This window comes from Paroedura picta, chromosome 3 (assembly GCF_049243985.1).
Source record: "Paroedura picta isolate Pp20150507F chromosome 3, Ppicta_v3.0, whole genome shotgun sequence".
In the NCBI taxonomy this organism is placed as follows: domain Eukaryota; kingdom Metazoa; phylum Chordata; class Lepidosauria; order Squamata; family Gekkonidae; genus Paroedura; species Paroedura picta.
The window spans coordinates 11,353,355-11,374,397 of NC_135371.1; the positions used below are offsets into that span (position 1 = coordinate 11,353,355).

The 21,043-nt window shown below is 47.1% G+C and overlaps 1 protein-coding gene across 2 annotated transcripts in view; it reads left to right on the forward strand.

Annotated features, from left to right (window-relative positions):
* The window catches only part of DDR1 (discoidin domain receptor tyrosine kinase 1), a 57,055-nt gene extending 39,839 nt beyond the window's left edge, over positions 1–17,216 (forward strand). Inside the window, exons 9-18 of one of the 2 annotated variants that reach the window (XM_077324532.1) lie at positions 112–264; positions 877–1,040; positions 1,715–1,913; positions 6,318–6,428; positions 6,880–7,118; positions 7,909–8,036; positions 9,028–9,228; positions 10,934–11,168; positions 12,640–12,789; positions 13,413–17,216. In XM_077324532.1, coding sequence (XP_077180647.1) covers positions 112–264; positions 877–1,040; positions 1,715–1,913; positions 6,318–6,428; positions 6,880–7,118; positions 7,909–8,036; positions 9,028–9,228; positions 10,934–11,168; positions 12,640–12,789; positions 13,413–13,553 — 1,721 coding nt within the window. In that variant the 3' untranslated portion in view covers positions 13,554–17,216. The remainder of the gene's footprint in view (positions 1–111; positions 265–876; positions 1,041–1,714; positions 1,914–6,317; positions 6,429–6,879; positions 7,119–7,908; positions 8,037–9,027; positions 9,229–10,933; positions 11,169–12,639; positions 12,790–13,412) is intronic. The other variant, XM_077324533.1, reaches the window with a different exon arrangement.
* Positions 17,217–21,043: the final 3,827 nt, after the last annotated feature.

Below are 21,043 nucleotides of genomic sequence, written 5' to 3' on the forward strand. Positions count from 1 at the left end.
CGAGGCCTGCCGAGTCGGGCGTGGACCAGAACAGGCCACTTTCTTGCCCCCTCCCTCTTCCGTGTTGTGGTCATTACTTCTGTTCTCATCCGCCAGTTTGTTTTCTTCCAGAAACTGTGGATGATCCTTCTCTTTCTGCCACAAGTCGCAGGCCTCCGGTTGTGGCCCCTCCTCGTTCCTCCGGCCATGATAGTCCCATCTCCCCAGCCCTGGTTTCTGCCCTGGATGAAAAATCTGGTGGCAACTCAAACCTCACACTCCCAGGTGAGACGCTGATGGGTAGCCTGACCTGGATAGCCCAGGAAAGTCTGATCCTGTCAGATCTTGGAAACGTGGTGTAGGACCGGCGGCTTCTACTCTGGGGAACTGGGTTTGATTCCCTGCTCCTCCACATGCAGCCAGCTGGGTGACCTTGGGCTAGTCACAGCACTGATGTTCTGACTGAACAGTTTCCTCAGAGCTCTCTCAGCCTCACCCACCTCACAGGGTATCTGTTGTGGGGAGAGGGAGGGAAGGCAATTGGAAGGTACTTTATGACTTCTTTGGGCAGTGAAAAGCAGGGTATGAAAACCAACTCTTCTTTTTCTAAGCAGGGTTGAGCCTTGGTTGATATTTGGATGGGAGACCTCCAGGGAACGCTAGGAGTCATGACAGGGAGGCAGGCCATGGCAAGCCACCTCCGAACGTCTCTTTCTTGGCTGCCAGAGAGTCCTAAGATTTCCTGGCTGCATGACACACGTGCCTTATGATAAATAAATAAATAACTAAATAGCTGATGAGTCTGGGAAAAAAGGCTGGCTTATTCTGGGAGGGTCTGCCTGTTCCAAATGCTGGAGCCAGACGGTGACGTCTTTTCTCTGCTGCCGTCCCTTTAAGACCAGGAGAATCCAGAGGAACCGAAATCCAGCCTGCCCATTGCAAAGGACGATAACAGCAACACCTCCATTCTGATTGGGTGCCTGGTGGCCATCATCCTGCTCCTATTGGTTGTCATATTCCTCATCCTCTGGCGGCAATATTGGCAAAAGATTTTGGGGAAGGTGAGAGTGGGGCAGTTTGACAATATTGAGTTAGCCTTAGGGTTTGGCAGTGGGCAATATAAAATGGTGCATATGCTTAAATTTATTTATTTATTTGGATTTTTATGCCGCCCTTCCATACGACTCTGGGTGGTTTACGTAGAACGTTGTAAAAATAGTTACGTAGAATATTATAACAATCTGTCAGATAACAGTCATAACATAACATAGCATGCCAACCCTAACAGTATTTCAACAGAGCAACAACACTGACATATCCCTGGGGAGGTCAAATTGTTCAGTCATGGAAGGGGCGTCTGAGGGGGGGGGGGGACCAGCAGATGTTTTGAGATGGTCGGCCTCAAGAAAATGCCTGGTGGAGGAGCTCAATTTTGCAGTTACGACCAATTATTGAAAGCTCATATATATATATATATATACTTCCCCCTGGATTAAAATGTCTCTTGTAAAACATGTTATTTTTAGTATGTGCAGTTAATTTCAGGCGGGTGGCTGGGTTAGACTGCAGTATCTGATGTTTTTGCTCTTACGGGAGAAAGAATTAATAGTTTCTGGGTTTCTTGGGCAAGGCATAGGGTTTGGTAGATTGAAACTTGAAGGGCTGGGCTGGGTAGCAGAAAGCCTACGATACCCGTCTTCGTCCACAGACTCACTGTCTTTTCTCCACACCGTAGGCTCAACGCCGAATCTCGGATGACGACCTCACCGTCCGGCTCTCTGCGCCCAGCGACACCATTGTCATCAACAACACCATGGGCTCTCACCGACACTCCAACCGCTACGAGCGCATCCACTCGGGGGAGACAGAATACCAGGAGCCCAGTAGGGCACGCATGAAACTGCCAGACCTGCCCCACAGTACCGAGAACTCCGGTGAGGGGCAGATTGTGGGATGGCGGGAAGAGACAGCACAGAATCCGGGAGGGCTGTTTAGAAGGTGGGAAGGGAATGGGTTGGACTGCTAGAGAAGTTTGTGTCAGGATGGCAAGGCTTGGCTGGTTTTTGGATTCATGGATCCCCGTGTTAGATTTTGGGCTTGACCCAGCTAGTGTTTTTGTAGGTGGCTAGAGAACAGTCAAGTCTCAATCAGGGCTGTACAGGTACGATGCTTGGAGTCTGGTAAGCAAAATGTGGCTTTTTCAAGATCATCTTATAGAGTAAGCGTTGAGTCTGTGGTTGAGTAATAGAGCCGGTGCTTTGTACGCCGAACATCCCAAGTCTAATCCTCGGCATCTCCAGCTGGAAGGATGAGGCCACGTGAAAGGTCTTCATCTTGCAGAGTCACTGGCCCTCAGAGGAGACAAGACTGACTTTGATAGACCCAAGGTAGACCAAGACGTGGTAGGAGGCACCTTCATGTGTAAATAGATTGGCAGGGGACCCTGTGCGGTTCTAAAATCTGCCCGAAATACAAATATATTGCCATATGAAATACTCAGGAAGAATCCTTCCTCCTTTTCTTCACAGAGGAAACCATGAGGAAAATGTCCCACCACATCTTGATCAAATTTGACTGCGGGCTATTGGAGGCCCTAGAAATAAGTGCTCTTGAGTAACCTTTTTGGTGTGTTGAATTCTGGGTCCATGCTTGTGGAATTTCAGGATCGATGCAGCTCGGTTTATGGGATGTGTTGATGTGGATGTTCCCACTTGGTGCTGAAAGAATCAGGTTGCTTAGGAAGCATCTTGAGCGATTATTGAGGCATTCTCGGAGAGCTCTGAATATTTAGAAAGATGTCCAAAAGGGAGAGAAGGGTTTTAGTTGATCATCTGCCCTTTTAGTAAAGAACTGACCCACCTTTCTAAAGGCTCAGAACAGACTCTTGGGTATCTCTCACATTTTTGTCCTTCCCTCCATCTAAGGAGCTGAGGGTGGTACACATGATTCATTTCCATCTATCAGCAGTCTTGTGAGGTAGGCTAGGCCATATTAATTGGTTCAATGTCATCCAGGAAGGCTGAGTGTGGATTTGAACCTGTGTCGCCTCAATCTGCCACCCTAACCACAACACAGCTTTTATGCCTGAGGGCTCCAAAAATTTTATCCCCAACCACTTCATATTTTATGTATTTTATGTATTCTCATCTGTTCCATATTTCTGGTAAGGCCTTGGAGGAAGAGCGTGTCTCATGACTTAAGTGCCACTCAGTGCTTGGTTGCTGCCGTGCTTTGGTAGATTGTATTTTTAACTACTGGTTTTAGGGGGATTTTTTTGGGGGGTTGTACTTGTCTTTTCATCTTGTAACCTGCCACAAGCTGGCTTTGTCGAGAGTGGCGGGCAATAAATCCCAATAATAGTAATAGCAATAGCAATAGCAATAGCAATAGCAATAGCAATAGCAATAGTAATAGTAATAGTAATAGTAATAGTAATAGTAATAAGCCACCACTTCCTGCGGCAGTGAGCCATATTAAGCTATTGCTGAAAGCATCTAGTTTTTAACATTTATTTGGGATGTGTCTGACTCTGGCTGCTCAGTAGCAAAGGGCTTTCCACAGCTGTGGGAAAGTGAAATGTGTTAGCTCATTATGTCATCCTAAGTACCTTTTGAGACTTCTGGCATAAATGTAAGGTACCTTAGGTACCAACAACCCTTCCTATTAGCAGGCGAAGTCATCATTAGCAGCTGTTTATTATTTTCCATTTACGTATGCATATTAAAATATCAATAGCCCACCTTTCCAGTTTTAAAAAGAAAATCCCTAAGGCAGCTTCAGTTCATTTCAAAGCCATACAGATTAAATGCGCAAGAAACACCCAAAAATAATCTTGGAAAACGAGAAGTCTTGGGCCCTACCTATTCTGATGCTTTAAGCAGGGGAGAAACATGAAGTTTTAAAGAGTTTCCCTCAACCTGCAGCCTCCTGTGCAGTGATCCCTGAGAATCCCCCAAATCTCATTACGGTTTTCAGGTGACTCAAGAGACTACAGTTGATGATAAGCAGCATTCATAATTCTTTGGATCCACAACCATTTGACTATGTGTCTATTAAAATCATGCAGTAAAGTCCTTTTTGAATTCTATCCAGACTGTACCACTGTCCATTACACTTTCCAAGTTAAGTTTTCTCCATGTAAATAAAGAATGGTTAGCTATTAAGATACCAGGAAAAGGCGTACATTTCTCCCTGAAGTGATAGTTTTCTCTATGCAGGGACTCTCTTACATGAATCAGTGTTCAGTAACGGGACTCACTCCGCAGCATCAGAAGTGAAATGGTCTACGAAGGATTCTAATCAGGCTGTTTTCTTCATTGTGTAGCTCGGAATGTGTTTTATTAGTTTCAGATTCCTCAAGCGAGAGCTAAGTCAGCTTCAGGCACATTCCAGCGAAGGCTGGTGAATTCCAAGATCCTTTTCATGGCCCTCCGAGAAATACCTGAGTATTTCTCTGCCTGGAGAGAAATGGGGAAAGAAAAAGTGGGTCGCAAGGAGAATTCCAGCTTCCACAAGAGTTGAGCACCCATTATCTTACTAGAAGACATTGCCCATGTCTTGACACCTATCACATTTTTATCCCACACTTTCTCTAAGGAACTCAAGGCTTCAGAACTCTTTCTCCACTTTCTCCCCTCACAAAAACCTCAGAACTCTTTCCCCCTCCTCAAAACCTCAAACCTTTTCCTCTACTTTCCCCCTTCACAGAAAACTCAGAACTCTATTCCCCTCCCAGAAATCTCTTTCTCTACTTTTTTCCTTTCGCAGAAACTGTGTGAGGCAGGTATTGCTAAGAAATACGATCCATCTAAGTTCTCTCCCGCAAATTGTGGCGGTGTGGGCATCACGACTCAGAGGCTGGTATTCTAATTGCTCCACCACATGACTCCATCAGGGTAGCTACTGAATCACCTCAGTATTGCTATGCCCTTCAGTAAGGGCACCATGTTGCCCGCTGAGGGCTGCTCTTTTAATAGAGGCTGGATGGCAGTTACTTTACCACCATGCCCCTAAAGCTTCAACTGCCTGGTCCACACGATGAAAGGGATAGGACTTTTTTTCTCCAGGACTGTTGGCAAGCTTTCCTCCTTTAGCCGCCAAACTCCTGCCTGTGACTTAAACCAGCGGTCCCCAACCTTTTTATCACCGGGGACCACTCAACGCTTGACAATTTTACTAAGGCCCGGTGGGGGGGGGGTAGTTTACTCCTCTACTCTCAACCACTGCCCTAACGCTCTCTGATCACTATAGTAATGTTTAAACATCCCTTCAAAATAAGATACAGACACGCCACAACAATGAACATAAGGAACATTTTATTTTCATGGAAATTTTAACTCATGACAATGACAAATCAGTGGGAACCCTGAGCTTGTTTCTCTGCAACGAGATAGTCCCATCTGGGAGTGATGGGAGACAATGACACCCGAAGTGTGTTGTAAAGGGCCGGGGGGGATGAAGTAAAGGGCCGGGGGGGGGGGGAGAAGGCGTTCTTCGGGGCCCACCTCCAATTAGTCGACGGACCACATGTGGTCCGCGGCCCACAGGTTGGGGATCGCTACCTTAAACCACTGCTAGCGGGAAATAACATTCATCCGTCACTTTTTTTGTGTGTGTGCCTCGTTCCATGTTGCTTGCATGCATGCCCCCACTCCTTCACTCAGTGTCACGAAAGCACATTTCTCTCAGTCTCTAGGATGAGTTGGAGATTACTGAGCACACCTGTAGCCCATGGTAGAAGCCTCAGGAAGTGGGGGGGGGGGGGAAGAGGTCATAAACCTCTTCTGGTTTGTCCCATGGCAAACTGCCAAGGATGGGTGAATCAGTTGAAGGTTTTGTCATGAAAATAATTCCTGGCACCCAGAAAGCAAGCATGTGAGGGAAAGGTTCCCCCCCCCCCCCCCCGTTGACATTTGCTTTTCTTCCTGCAAGGAAGCTTTTATGTTGGGTGAGGGATAATGATTTCTTCCCCACGCTTAGGGAATGTAAGGTATCCACTGGTTTCCCTGTTTGAAAACACGGGAGAGGAAGAAACCCTTGAATCCTTGGAGAGAAGGGCAGGAGAACCTGGGAAATGCCAGACTCCTGGTCCCCTCCTGTCTCTCCCCAGGGCTGGTGATGCCACCTTTCCATCATTATACTCATTGTTGTTTGGTGTCTGCGTCTTTTTGCTGCTGTGTTTTGGGACAAGAGGCCTGAAGGGGACAGGAATCCCCTAAAGCGCTGCCTCTTCTCTGTGTCACGCCTTACCCCTTCGTATGCGTCCCTCCATCCGTCCGTCCGTTCCTCATCCATCCGTTTGTCTCCTCCACCCACCCGCCCTCCCCTTCTCCCGACAGCTCTGCTGCTCAGCAACCCGGCTTACCACCTCTTCCTGGCCACTTATGCCCAGCCAATGGGAAGGCCTGCTTTCCCGCCACCCAACCGGGTTAAGCCCATCAACACCAATGGTAAGAAGGGTCACCGAGCTTATGTGGCGCGGCTGGGAACCTGGGTGGCCACACTCCCCAGCTAGGAACAGTCTGCCTACTGCAATTTCTCTTTCCCCCCACCGGGGGCGCTGTCCATCTCCCTCTCTCTTCCCCTCCACCATGTCCACCCCTTTCCAGTTCATCTCCCTCTTGTCTATCCTCCGCATGGCTAACCCCATCCCACCCTGCTCAAACAACGTTTAACCTTCAGCTTTTGCAGGTTCTGTGATGCAGCGGCTCCTGGGGACGGACGGGAGGCTGGGGCAGGAAATTCAGTGGGGTTCCCAGGTCCAGAGCTGAGATGATGCTACCTCTGAGCTAGCCATGGCTGCTGGGTTCCTACCGAAGCAGCTGCCCCTTGGAGGGTGGAACCAGCAACTTGTTCCGCTCTTGATGTGAGTTCCGCCTGCTTTCCTTTTTTCTTCTGCAGCGTGCGCGGCTGACTACATGGAACCAGAAGCCACAGGATGCCCTCCTGGGTTCCAGAACAATGTGCCGCATTACGCCGAGGCAGATATCATCAACTTGCAGGGGGTGACCGGCGGGAACACCTACGCAGTGCCAGCTGTCGCGGTGGACGCCCTTGCGGGCAAAGACATGGCCCTGGGCGAGTTTCCCCGGGAGCGGCTCCTCTTCAGGGAGAAGTTGGGAGAAGGGCAGTTTGGGGAGGTAGGTCCGCTTGGGCCCCCGGGCCCAGTAGTAAGGCACAAGGTCTGAGGGTCAACCCCAGTGGCTGAAGGATCAAAGATAACCGAGCTAGTGTGGTGTCATGGTTAAAGAGCAGTGGACTGTGATCTGGAGAACTGGGTTTGAATCCCGACTCCTCCTCCGCATGCAGTCAGCTGGGTGACCTTGGGCCTGTCACGGTTCTCTCAGAGCTCTCTCAGATCCACCTACCTCACAGGGTGTCTGTTGTGGGGGGAGGGAGGGAAAAGTGTCAGCAAGCTGCTTCCAGCCATAAAAAAAGCAGGGTATGAGGTTTTCATCTTCTTGGAAAAGGGGAAGCTTCAAGCCACTGCTTGCCATGTAGTCTGAATGCTGTGCTGCTGATCTCCGTCTTATATTTGAGGAAAAAGAAGACTTAGTTTTTACACACCGCTTTTCACCTCCTGAAAGAGTCTCAAAGTGGCTTACAATCGCCTTCCTTTCCTCTCTCCACGACACCCTGTGAGGTAGGTGAGACTGAGAGAGCTCTGAGAGAAAGTGCTCTGTGAGAACAGCTTCATTCCAAAGTAAGCTCAAGGTTGCTTGCAGGGGGAAAAAAATAACCTCAGTGAAATGGAAGTGAGCAGCTGACCAGCTTAATTTTGCTACAAAAATGTTTAGGTTCAACTCTTTGGGGGGAAAGGGCCGAGGGAGGTTTGGGACGAGGGGTGTTCGGGATGGATCTTTTTGGGTCATCTTGACAGGCTTCTCTGACTTTGCTGCCTGATGGGCTGGATTTGTTTTTCCTTGCAAGGTTCACTTGTGTGAAGTGGAGAACCCCCAGGATCTGCCAAGCCTGGAGTTCCCATTTAATGTGCGCAAGGGGCGCCCTCTGTTGGTGGCAGTGAAGATCCTTCGCTCTGACGCGACTAAGAACGCCAGGTGAGTGCATAATTCTGTCTGCCTGTCGGTCTGTTTGTTTCTAACCCACCCTTCTTCCAAGGGGCTGAGGGCAGCGCACATAGTTCTTTCTTGCCCCTGTGTTTTGCTTTACGGCAACTATGTCAGTGCCCTGTGACAGGTATTTTGTAGCGGGTCCCACAGCAGCCATTTTATGATGGTGCTTCCTCAGAATCTTCCTCAGAATTTCCTAAGTGCCACAGGCTCAGCAATCTGCCTAAATTATACTTGTGGATTGTAAACACGAGCAGGCAGTGTGATGCAGTGGTAAAAAAGGCAAATGCCATTTTGGGCTGTATCAACAGGGGCATCACATCAAAATCACAAGATCTCATAGTCCCATTGTATACGGCACTGGTCAGGCCACACCTGGAGTACTGTGTGCAGTTCTGGAGGCCTCACTTCAAGAAGGACGTAGATAAAACTGAAAGGGTACAGAGGAGAGCGACGAAGATGATCTGGGGCCAAGGGACCAAGCCCTATGAAGATAGGTTGAGGGACTTGGGAATGTTCAGCCTGGAGAAAAGGAGGTTGAGAGGGGACATGATAGCCCTCTTTAAGTATTTGAAAGGTTGTCACTTGGAGGAGGGCAGGATGCTGTTTCTGTTGGCTGCAGAGGAGAGGACACGCAGTCAGAGTAGTTCAACAGTGGAATAGGCTGCCTAAGGAGGTGGTGAGCTCCCCCTCACTGGCAGTCTTCAAGCAAAGGTTGGATACACACTTTTCTTGGATGCTTTAGGATGCTTTGGGCTGATCCTGCGTTAGAAGGGGTTGGACTAGATGGCCTGTGTGGCCCCTTCCAACTCTATGATTCTATGATTCTATATTGGTTCCCACATTCTGCTTCTCTTAGTCAAGATGTGGGGATTGTTTTCAGTTCCAAAACTATGTGTTGGGGGGCGGATTTCTTCCCTTGAGACCATTGAGTCCCGCTCCTCATTTTCCTTGTATGTTTCCTCTCCTGCCCACAAAGGAATGACTTCCTGAAGGAGGTGAAGATCATGTCTCGCTTGAAGGACCTCAACATTGTGAGGCTGCTGGGGGTGTGTGTGAGGGACGACCCCCTGTGCATGATCACAGAGTACATGGAGAATGGTGACCTCAACCAGTTCCTCAGCGGCCACGAACTGGAAGACAAGATGGGCGGAAGCCCTAGCGGAAAGCCAACGATCAGGTATTGACTCCCTCACGGGTGGAAGCAAAACCTCAGCCCTGGGAACTTGAGGTGGGGGAAAGTATTCGCAAGCTTTGAATATCTGTTGTCCAGTTTATGGATTACCCCCCTCAAAGCAATCAGAAGTCTTGAAAGACAAACAAATGTCCTGCAGCGTTTCTCACTGGAGCACAAATTCTCACAGGAAACAGTTTCTTCATCAAATGTTATCATCCATGTAGTGTGGGGCATTTGGACAGACACAAAAAAGGGCTTACGTTACTTTTTTGGAATGTATGTCAACATTCTCCCAATTATGGTTATTGGTGGATTTTCGTTTAAAAACATATCCACAAGTCAAGATTAAAAAATATATATAAATATATAGCGTTTTTTTTAGCATTTTAGCAGATCACCTTGATCTGTAATTTGCTTTGAATAAGCACAGAAAGTGTCAAATTTGACAAGCTGATACTTCATATGTCTATCTGACACTCTGATACTCTTCTTTTCTCATAGAGACTCAAGGAGTTTTGCAATAAATGCTACAAATAAGGCATTTCTAATGTCCATTGAAATTATTCATGTTGGGGGTCTGATGTAGTCTTTAGGATTCCTAATTGTCTTAGAATTCATGGAGGCAACTTCCTGATTTTAGTATTTCCCAGTAGCCACCAAAGTTAGGTTTTAAATGCCTCCTTTGAAGTGCAAGAATATAAACACATTTTGAACATTTTTGCCTGGTTTCAAATGTTTGTGAACTTTTGGCTGAGGCCGTTTGTGATTTCTATTCTGTCTTTTTACAGAAATTGCATTCAGGGTGTCTTACAGGGTGTCTTGCACAAGGACAACCAGTTCCATCCTAAACAATATGACAATAGTCCAATGAATTTAGTGAGCTTAGAAAGAGGTAGCTCTGTGTAGAACAGTGCTGAAAATAATTTGCGATAAAAGAAAGCCAAACAACCCACAAAACAAGTAACAACAACAGGCAGCAGCTAATTTCAGCCATTGAAGGGGTGACAGAATACCAATGTGTTAGTAGTAACAAGGGCCTCTTGTGGCACAGGGTGGTAAAGCAGCCGACATGCTGTCTGAAGCTCTGACCACGAGGCTGCGAGTTCAATCCCAGCAGTCGGGTCTAGGTTGACTCAGCCTTCCATCCTTCTGAGGTCGGTAAAATGAGGACCCAGCTTGCTGGGGGGTAAACGGTAATGACCGGGGAAGGCACTGGCAAACCACCCTGTATTGAGTCTGCCAAGGAAATGTTAGAGGGCGTCACCCCAAGAGTCAGACATGACTCGGTGCTTGCACAGGGGATACCTTTACCTTTTTTAGTAGTAGAAATGCTAACCAGCAATAAAAATTTAAAAAAGTAAGGATCACTGGGAAAAAAAACCCAGCAGAAAGCCAGATTACAAGATCAAAACTGGTGGGTCAGGCAGCCAAAAGAGAGATCATGACATTGCTCTAAGTTCTGGGACTTCTGAGTTCTCAGCCATCTATATTTATTTTTTTATTTGATTTCTATACCACCTCTCCTCACAAGGGCAGTTTACAGTAATAACAATACAGTAAAAACTAGTCCTCACCCCAGCTCATGGAGGTTAAGGATCCTAAAGGCAAGCCAGCTCCCCCAATACCTGGTGGGAATATCCCTGACGTCTTTCCTCAGAGGGGAAGGTCCCTGACACGCCTTGTTCTGTCTCTTTCCACACCCTCTCAGCTACCCAACTCTGGTCCATATAGGGGCCCAGATTGCCTCAGGAATGGCCTTCCTTGCTTCCCTCAACTTTGTGCACCGGGACCTGGCGACGCGGAACTGCCTGGTGGGCGAGGGGTTCACCATCAAGATTGCTGACTTCGGCATGAGTCGGAACCTCTATGCTGGGGACTATTACCGCATCCAGGGGCGAGCCGTGCTGCCTATCCGCTGGATGGCCTGGGAGTGCATCCTCATGGTGAGTTCGCAGAGCTGTGAAGTTCCTCAGAATGTGATGGGCTTCCCCCGTTCTGTGTTCGTTTCTGTTACCTTCTTTCTAACGGCACCCATCTACAAGACACCCATCTTGGTGGGATCAGTTTGTGAGGGGGGATTCTGTGGTGTGGTGGCTTTCCAAAGGGAGCTGAAGAGAAGCTGATGAACTGAGGACTTGAGAGCTTGAAGAATTACTGGTGTGGAAGATGTGCAGAGGGGAAGTAGAAAATTTATTTATTCGATTTATATGCCGCCCTCCTTGCAAGCCGGCTCAGGGCGGTGTGCACCATACAATTCGTAACAAAAATATAGATTGAACAGTTATTAAAACATTTATTATTATTATTATTTAATTTTTAGACCGCCCTTCTCCCAATAGGTCTCAGGGCGGTTTACAACATAAATAGTTAAAACACAATAAAATCCCCATAAAACCCTCAATTAACATCAACAACAAGTCACAACATATAGCGGCGGTGGTCACAATTCTGATCTTAGTTCAGCCTGGTGGAGAGAATAATGTTCAGAAGAGGGTGGCACCAATACAATAGATCTAACCATGATCTCGATGTTAGAGATCTCCATATTTAAAACATTGTCTTTAGCTAGCAGCAACAGCAGCTGCAGGTGTTATTTCTTAGACCGTTTACGCACTGGAGGTTTCATGCCAGGCTGCAGGCTGGAGTTTTAGTCGTGGCAGGTTGACCCACCTCTTCCTGCACCCACACGGAGGAGCATATGGCCTGGTGGACCTCATCTGCCCCCAATTAGTGCTCCTGCACAGGAGCTGGGGCAGTGAAGTGCCCAGTGCATAAACGGTCTTAGAGACTCACTACTAGGAGATCTTTCCAGATTAAGATGTTTTAGTGGGATAGTTTTCTGTGGGGGAGGCCCATGCATTGTTAGTGGAGGGTCACTAGCAGCAGATTTTACACTACGATTCAACTGCATTTCTGGCTTCTGAGGTTTCAGCTGGCATGGCTTACACAGCATCAAACATATTTTCAGAGCCATAAAGCTGAGCTTTCCAGGAAACTCAGTTCTGAAGTATTTTTGCATTTCTGTGGAGCTGCAGCATAGAATGTGTTCACGGAGTCATGTATGAGTGAAGAACTAGGCCTTGGAAGGTTTTGGTTTGTGGAAATTGTCTTGGAAACTGATGGGATATTTTTTCCAGGCTGTGGTATCACTCCCAAGTGTCACACTTGAGACAAAAGATGGCAACTGGGATGGATAAGGAGAGAGTGTAGAGCAGGAGTAGTCAAACTGGGGCCCCCCAGATGTCCATGGACTACAATTCCCACGAGCCCCTGCCAGCATTCGCTGGCAGGGGCTCGTGGGAATTGTAGTCCATGGACATCTGGAGGGCTGCTGTTTGACTACCCCTGGTGTAGGGTGTGTGTGTGCCGTTTGCCACCGTTCTGTATTCTCACTCCTGTTCTATTTCTCCTCAGGGTAAATTCACCACGGCCAGTGATGTCTGGGCATTTGGTGTCACGCTGTGGGAGGTGCTTATGCTATGCCAGGAGCAGCCCTACAGCCAATTGACCGACGAGGCTGTCATTGAGAACGCTGGCGAGTTCTTCCGGCACCAGGGCAAGCAGGTATGCACCAGGGGCCTGGCCAGGGGCCCAGAGTGAGGAGTGGGGAGGAGGAGACTTCTGCCTAACAGGACCATCTCTCTTAGCTCTCACCACTAAAACATACCGAGACATTAGACATCAGGGGGACTTTGTCTCTGACGTTATCAGCTGTATTCTGCTGCATTGGCAGATGGGTGTAGAATGAGGGGATGGCAGACCCCAAACAGTCTGTGGACCTTACAGCAAGCAGTTCAGTCTTGTGTTTTCATTCCCTGTCTGAAGCTGCAAATGGGTGGAGGGTCCAACCACCTGGAATGCTGTGTCTTATTAAGGATGCATCATCCCGCCTCTTACTTTAAACATATTATTTTAATTTCCACCAGCATCAGTAGGCATATTTGAATGTCAGTTTTTTTAAAATCTCGTGACCTCTTTAATCCATATTGCTAGGAACCAGGGAGCTTTCTCTGGTTGCCTGTCAAACAACATCAGAAAGTTGTACTCAGACATATGATATGTCTACTACATTGGGCTGTCTCGTCTAAGGACCTCAGAACAGCATTCACAAGTTCTTCCCCGCATTATTATTTGCATCCATTCAGCCCCACGAGCGTAACGAGCAGTGCTTTCTTCTCCCTTCCCAGGTCTATCTCTCCCGTCCTCCCGCCTGCCCTTTGGCTGTGTACGAGGTGATGCTGAGATGCTGGGCCCAAGACGCCAAGGATCGTCCATCTTTCCAGCACCTGCACCGTTTCCTGGCAGAGGACGCCCTCAATATGGTGTGAACCAGGCTGCTAGTGGGCAGAGGAGGCAACATTCAGGCATTGGGCAGTGCCCCAGAGACCACTGAAGGGCAGAGTGGGGCTGAGGGGGCGGCTTGCTCTGGAATCTACTCCACCAGGATGCCTGTGGCAGGCGTCTCTCCCTCCGTGGCCTGGCTTGTGACCACCCCTCCATCCACCTGCCCTCAAGCCTACCATCACTTATCTATTCTGTCTCTCGTCTTCTTCTGCCTACCTGTCTCAAGTCTCCTCTTGATCCTTTCTTTGAATGATACAGAACTGCCAAACGGAGACACCTGTTCAGTACACTCCCCGCTTCTGTTTTTCGGCCCACTCACCTACCTGTTTTCTTCTTCTTCTTCTGATGTCTGCTGCTGCCTGACTCAGTTCCGACCAATCTGTTTTATCCTCATTAAGCCAGCTACTTCAAGACCTGCCTTTTGTATACACACACACACACTCTTATTCATGTCCCTCTGGATTCTTCCTCTACTGTGTATCCTGTATGTATTCAATAATTTCCCCTTGTTTCCTAAAAAAATGAGCTGAGCCTTCCCAAGGGAGGGTAGACGATTCTGGAGTGATAACCTAAGAGCCTCTCCTTGCCTCTTGGTCCCCCAACACAAAAGCAGATGTAACCTGCTCTATGATTGGTCCAGGATCTGACATACTCATCCAATCAGTTCTTTTCTGCCGATTCCATACTAGTAGCCATGTTTGTGCTGCAACGGTTGGTGGAACGTGGTGATCTAGGGCACACAAATTCTGCGGCTGAGACCTAGCCTTTTCATGGCAGATTATTTTTCTCAGTTGCCACTTCCCATCTGCAGTATGCGGTAATAATGCAGACTTGCCTTACAAGGGTGCTAATACTCATGGATTTCTGTTATTGTTAATGCAGGTGATCACATTGGTGAGGCAAATGTGATTTTGATATATTTTTGTCTCTGGGTTTCCTCCCCTCCCCCCATGCTTTTCTCAACTTATTTACCATTGAGAAACTCCTGAAACATTCTTCAGGCTTCAAGAAACCCCAGAAGTAGCACGATTGTGCAGAATATGGTTAGGAAGCCTAGCTGTGTATATGCCCACCTGGAACTCCTCCCCTTCCCACCCCCTTCAGGACCATCATTGGCCATTTGGGCGGGGTAGGTGGGTCGACATTGACCATATTTGGCCATATCACCTGACAAATGTTTAACAAAGAGAAACTCTGCTCTAAAGACTCAAACTGTGCGGCAGGCCATTTGGGGGAGCACAAAAAGGAGCGCCTCCTTGGAGCCATCCATGGAAACATGGGCACAGAATTCCAGGGAGAAATAGGATCTTGAAATAGGTGGACTCTCCTTTGCACAGTCACTGTTCTAACAGAGAGTCCTCACTAAACCACACTGGATTTATGTGTGAGGAGGAGAGGGGTCAAGGGTTGCCCTGTTGCCCCAACCTGATTGAGGAAAGGCCCCTGCTTTCATGCTTCCCTGCATTAGAGACATTTAAATCCACTCTTCACAGATTGGGTTATGGGCCCAGACCAGAGGTCTTCCATAAGCCACATGCTTGCTCTGTTGTGGAAAAGATGATTTTTCCCTGGGTCAAGGGAGACGATGTTCATGAATTTAGAAGTTAAGGGTATGTTTAGAAGCTGGGGATGGGATAAACTCAAAACCTTTGAGAATCATTGCTCTAAAACACATCTTGGTCTTTCCTCTTCTGCCGTGCTATTGAGACAAGATGGAATAGTCTCCTATGGCACAGTAATATGGGGGGGAAAGGCAGAGAGAGCTATACCCTATTCCTATTTTCCCCCCTTCTCATATGGAGAATTAGCCTTGTAAACTTTGAAAATTCTCGCTTTGTCCTCGTTCTTTTGATTTCTCCTCTTTTACTTAAGAATAATTCCATCCCACTGAGAAAGGGGGTGGGTCATCTGGAACTTTTACTATTCTCAGCATTGGGGATTGCTTTCCTACCTTTTAGGTTTTGACTACAACTGGACTAACACTGGCTAAAACAAATAGGACCTTCTGGTCTGAGCACACTGGGATTTTTTTTTTTTATTTGAGCACTGGACACTTGGAGAGGCTGGAAGAAGATGGCTTCAAAGGTACTTTGCAAACCCATCATAGGCTGGACAAACCCAGTAATAGCTGCTTTTGAAGGGCAGGGGGGGGGAAGATGGGGAATACCTCTTGGTCTTTGCTACTTTGATAAGTAAAGGAGTTCAGAGACCAGCCTTGAAGCTGGATGTGACCACCGTTGAGCCTTCAAAAAAGAAGAATGAACACTGGGTTTTCCGAAAGGCCTGGTTTCCCATTCACTGGATGCTTCGGCAACACTGAACTCTGAGCTGCTACGAATTCACACCAGCCGGGGATCTGGCCTGTTCTTTCCAAATGGAGGCGGTGAGATTATAGACACTGTACTGTACAAAGCTCAGAGAGGAAGGAGGAGTTGCAGTTTCCCAAAGCAAGCTGGGAGTGTTGGGGAATCGTCCACCCGGGATCTGCCCCTCCTCGAAACACAATCTTCCCACGCACATGCCAGCCACTAAATCGATGCTATCCTCTGTAGAGTTGTGCTTACAGAAACGGAATCTGTGCATGGCCAAGCTGGCACCGTAAATGTTGCTGGATCATGTTTGGGAATCATGGGCAACTCCTCCCAAATAGCCAGGGCAGTATGCTTTCATCGTGGCATCACACTGCTTGTTTGGGCTGGGCCGATACATTGTTTCCAACTCCCATTTGGTTTCCTAATCCCCAAAAGCCCCCAGATATCCTACATCAGGGGTAGTCAACGTGTGGTCCTCCAGATGTTCATGGCCTACAATCCCCATGAGCCCCTGCCAGCAAATGCTGGCAGGGGCTCATGGGGAATTGTGGTCCATGAACATCTGGAGGACCACACGTTGACTACCCCTGTCCTACATGACAATTCAGTTTCGTCAAGCATCTTCCCAAATGTAACATTTGTTTAAATGGGCAGTTGTGGAAATCAGAATATTATTTCGATGGGAGGAAAAGGATGGGATTTTTTTAAACAAAAATAATTCATTCGGAATGTGAAATAATTTGGGGTTTCTGTACATTGTTTCCTCACTTTCATCAACCCCCTCCCCCCTTACCAACTTGTTTTAAAATGTAATAATTGTATAAATTGAACATCCTTTGGAAGTTATGAGGTGCAACACAAATTAAGGCATGTTTGCTCAGAAAGAAATTCCATGGGGCTTACTCCCAAGGAAGTAATTCTGGGATTTAACAGCATTCCATTGCTTTCTGGCGGGACAACTTTTGGCCTGCAGATAGACTAATTCTGGCGACTGTTTTCCGCAGTGTGAAATGCCTTGTTTTATCTAGATGTATATTTCTATTTGGGGGAAAATCTGCAGCGCTCAAGAGTTCTGTCTAATGGCTTCTCATTTTAATTGCACCTCATCTACACTACCCTGTCACATGCCTTTTTATGTGTGTCTCGGCCCCCCTCCCCTTGGGATATTTGTAGTTCTTTGTATTTTACATCAGGATGTGTACATATTTCAAGAACAGAGAAAATAGACAGATTTTTTTACACTAATATATAGATGCTTGGGTTTTTTTTTGTTGTATTGTTTTTAGTCCTTTCCATCTATGTGGTAAATAAAAGCGCTTTGCATTTTGTACAGAATTTTTTTCAAGAATTGGCCTCTGTAGGGGGGGGAGCATGGTTTAAATTCTAAGAAATGAGGCAAGGACAGCCCTGCCGTGCAACAGGTAGGAAACGGACCCCATCCACTGTTACCTTCAAAGCATTTCCACCTTCACTGCCACAAGAGCTGGACAAGCACTATACTAAAGGGGGAAGGGAGAATGGCTTAACATACAAGATCAGTGGACCAACACAATGTCACAGTATCTTCTCTGTGTACAAAGTGCCATCAAGTCACAGCCAGCTTATGGCAACCTTAGCAATGGGCTTTCTAGGGAAATGAGAAGCAGATACGGTTTTCCATTATCTTCATCTGTAGATTCTTCTGTTATGGTCTCCCTTCTAAGTACTGATCCTACATAGTGTCTGAGATCTGATGAGATCAAGCTATATTGTGCTCCCTTTCTTCCCCAGTAGTACCTTATACAGTAGCTGTTTCAGTTTTCCCTTAGATATAAAAGTAGGAAAAGAATAGTCTACACATATAGGAGTCAGATTTGCTGAGATGAAGCAGTACTCCTACGACAATCCCACCTTCCCAGGATTGCCCTTTATATTGTTCTTAGCTGAGCAGCCTATTTTTATTTGTTTTTTTCCCCCTCTGGCTGTCACTCCCAATTGACCGAATTAATATGTTGATCCAGCCTAGAGAACTGAAGGGGCAGACTAAAATCTTTCTTTGGTCCTTACACACAAGAGGCTGATGGTAAATCACAACTAACAAGCATTTATTCCACGCTGAGGCTAAATGGGCAAGTAGGAGTCAGGCTTAGCATTTAGAATGAGGTGAATGGGCAACAGGAATAAGGTAACTGTATAAAAGAATCATCAGATAATTTGTTACAAACAAGTAACTGTTTTTGCTATTGAGACAGCTGACATTCTTGACTGTAGAATTTCATTGGAATCCCTAGTCAGTCAAGGTGCTCAGAACAGGTTACAGCATGTACTATTTACTGTCTGTCATAACTCTTTAAGTCTTTGTTTTAACCCAAGGATTTCCCATCTCCAGTATCTGTCCTGAAGTATTATTTTAGCAGCATAAAACCAAGTAGGCCAAGACCTAGACCATTTCTGCACCAGAAGCGTTGCGCTGGGATGCAGGCTGGGGCTTGTGCTGGGGCAGGTTACCCCTCCTCTTCCTCCTCCCGCAGGGGGGAGCATTGGCCTAGTGCATCTCGTCTACCCTGGATTTGTGCTCCTGCACAGGAGCTGGGCAGCAAAATTCCCAGTGTGGAAACGGTCCTAGCATGGTACTAGGCCAGAGCTTCTGAAACTGCAAGGCAAAATCTGGAGCTGTTCCTCAAACAAATTTTATGTAGGTTAAGAAAAAGATGCATAATAAAGCATAAGAGAATAAAAGAGATGCAACCATGTACCTGGACTTACCTATATCATTTCAAGAACAGAAAATCCCCCAAATTAGGGCAAGAGCCATTAGTTAGATGAAATCCCAACACAGAGACGGCCAGACTTTTCTAGCAAGTGTGCTGCGAGCCACTTCCCAAACTGCGGAAATGTTTCTTCAGTAACAAAATACATTTGGCGCAGTGCAAGTTGTTAGCAGGGCTTCATGGTCAGATTTACGCATAAAATATGGCAGTCATCACCACCACTAAAAATAAAGAGAAAAAAGAGAGAGGGAGCGCCATGTTCCCCATGCTTCCGTACCAGTGGCAGACAATGTATCCAAAGGAAGTTTCTTTTAATGCACTCAAATCTTAAGCACGCCACAGCTGAACTTTCAGACTGGTCTTTCCTCAGATGTCTTACTGGTAGAACTGGGGAGGCCCTCTGCTTTAATCGTGAGAATACCCGAAGGCTAGAGTGTATTGCACATCAGAACCAAATTGCATACCAGCGACATCACTGAACCCACAGCTGGGCCTCACACCTATCTCTAAATTGTGCATGACGTGCCCATGCATAGATTAATTTACAACTAAACTTAGTTCCACAGTGCAATCCAAAGTGTAGATACTCCCCTTTGAATCAATAGACTTAGACAGCTGTGTTTGTTTAGGCCTGCAATGCCCAGCAGCCAGTCTGCTGGATGGGCCTTTTCTCTTTTCTCCTTCCTTAGGACACTGCATTGAAGGCAGGTCGCTGAACAAGACCTTCTTAAAGGTAAAGGTAAAGGTATCCCCTGTGCAAGCACCAGGTCATGTCTGACCCTTGGGGTGACGCCCTCTAGCGTTTTCATGGCAGACTCAATACGGGGTGGTTTGCCAGTGCCTTCCCCAGTCATTACCGTTTACCCCCAGCAAGCTGGGTGCTCATTTTACCGACCTCGGAAGGATGGGAGGCTGAGTCAACCTTGAGCCGGCTGCTGGGATTGAACTCCCAGCCTCATGGGCAGAGCTTTCAGACTGCATGTCTGCTGCCTTACCACTCTGCGCCACAAGAGGCTCAAGACCTTCTTAGAACCACTATTGCAGCAAGGTGATCTTTCAGCAATCAAAAGCATCTGGGTTGTGCATAGAATGATCGGATCTTTAGGCTTGGTTCAGTGGAACGGGATACTGGAATGGATTGTAGTGTTTCATACCAAAGCTAGGGAAGTGACATTTTGAAATGCTTCTCCCATTGAAAAAATGATACACCATGCAGGCAAGAAACTTAACACACTAGCTTGAAAAGAAACACTATCCCAACCTGTGCTAGTGCTTTTAAAAAGCAACAGCATTGCGGAGTGTTCAGAAATGTTATCCTGTGTTCTGGAATGGTACAGTCTGCCGCCTCATTCTCTACAAGGCGTAGGCCAGACTTAAATGGCCAGCCGTCCAGTTAGTTACTCTTAGGGAGACCACAAAGGGCCATCTAGTCCAGCTCCCCACCTTATCAGGGACTTAAAAACCACACACTCCTCATCCAATCTCCTAAACACTTCCAACAAAGGAGACTCCACCATCCAGCTTGGTGTAGTGCAGGGGTAGTCAACCTATGGTCCTCCAGATGTCCATGGACTACAGTTCCCATGAGCCCTTGCCAGCAAGCTGGAGGACCACAGGTTGACTACCCCTGGTGTAGTGGTTAGGAGCGCGGACTTCTAATCTGGCAAACCGGGTTTGATTCCCCACTCCTCCTTCCCAGGTAGCCAGCTGGGTGACCTTGGGCTCGTCATGACCATGATAAAGCTGTTCTGACTGAGGAGTAATATCAGGGCTGTCTCAGCCTCACCTCCCTCACAGGGTGACTGTTGTGGAGAGAAGGTAAGCCAATCTGAGACTCCTGTGGGCAGTGAAAAATGGGGTATAAAAACCAGCTCTTCTTCTCTTCTTCGTACTAACCTTCCATCTATTTTATCCATTTTTCATGTTCAGAGTAGCACTGATGAGTCTCCCCTCTGTATTTCATCCTAACAACAACCCCATGAGTCAGGATACGATGTGAGAAAGTGCCTGGCACAAAATGTCCTTCTTAGCTTCAAAACTCTGGAGGGATTGATTGACTAATTGATTTGCTGCCATCCCCTTGAGGCTCAGGGTGGTTTACCTCACAGGATGTCTGTTTCAGGGAAAGAGAAGGCAATTGTAAGCCACTTTGAGACTCCTGGTAGAGAGAAGAGGCATGTAAGAATCAACCCTTCATCTTCTTCTTCAACCTTCAAGGCAGCCTATTCCACCTACAACCAACCCTCATTGTCAGGAAATGCTTTCTAATATTTGAGTGGAAGCTCCTTTTCCATAACTCGAATCCATTGCTCTTAGTCGCCTCCATAGCTGCAGTAAACAGGTTGAACAATAAACATAAACGGCAAAGTACCATGAGCCTATCCTGCAGTTTTCAATTTTTTTCAGGAGTTG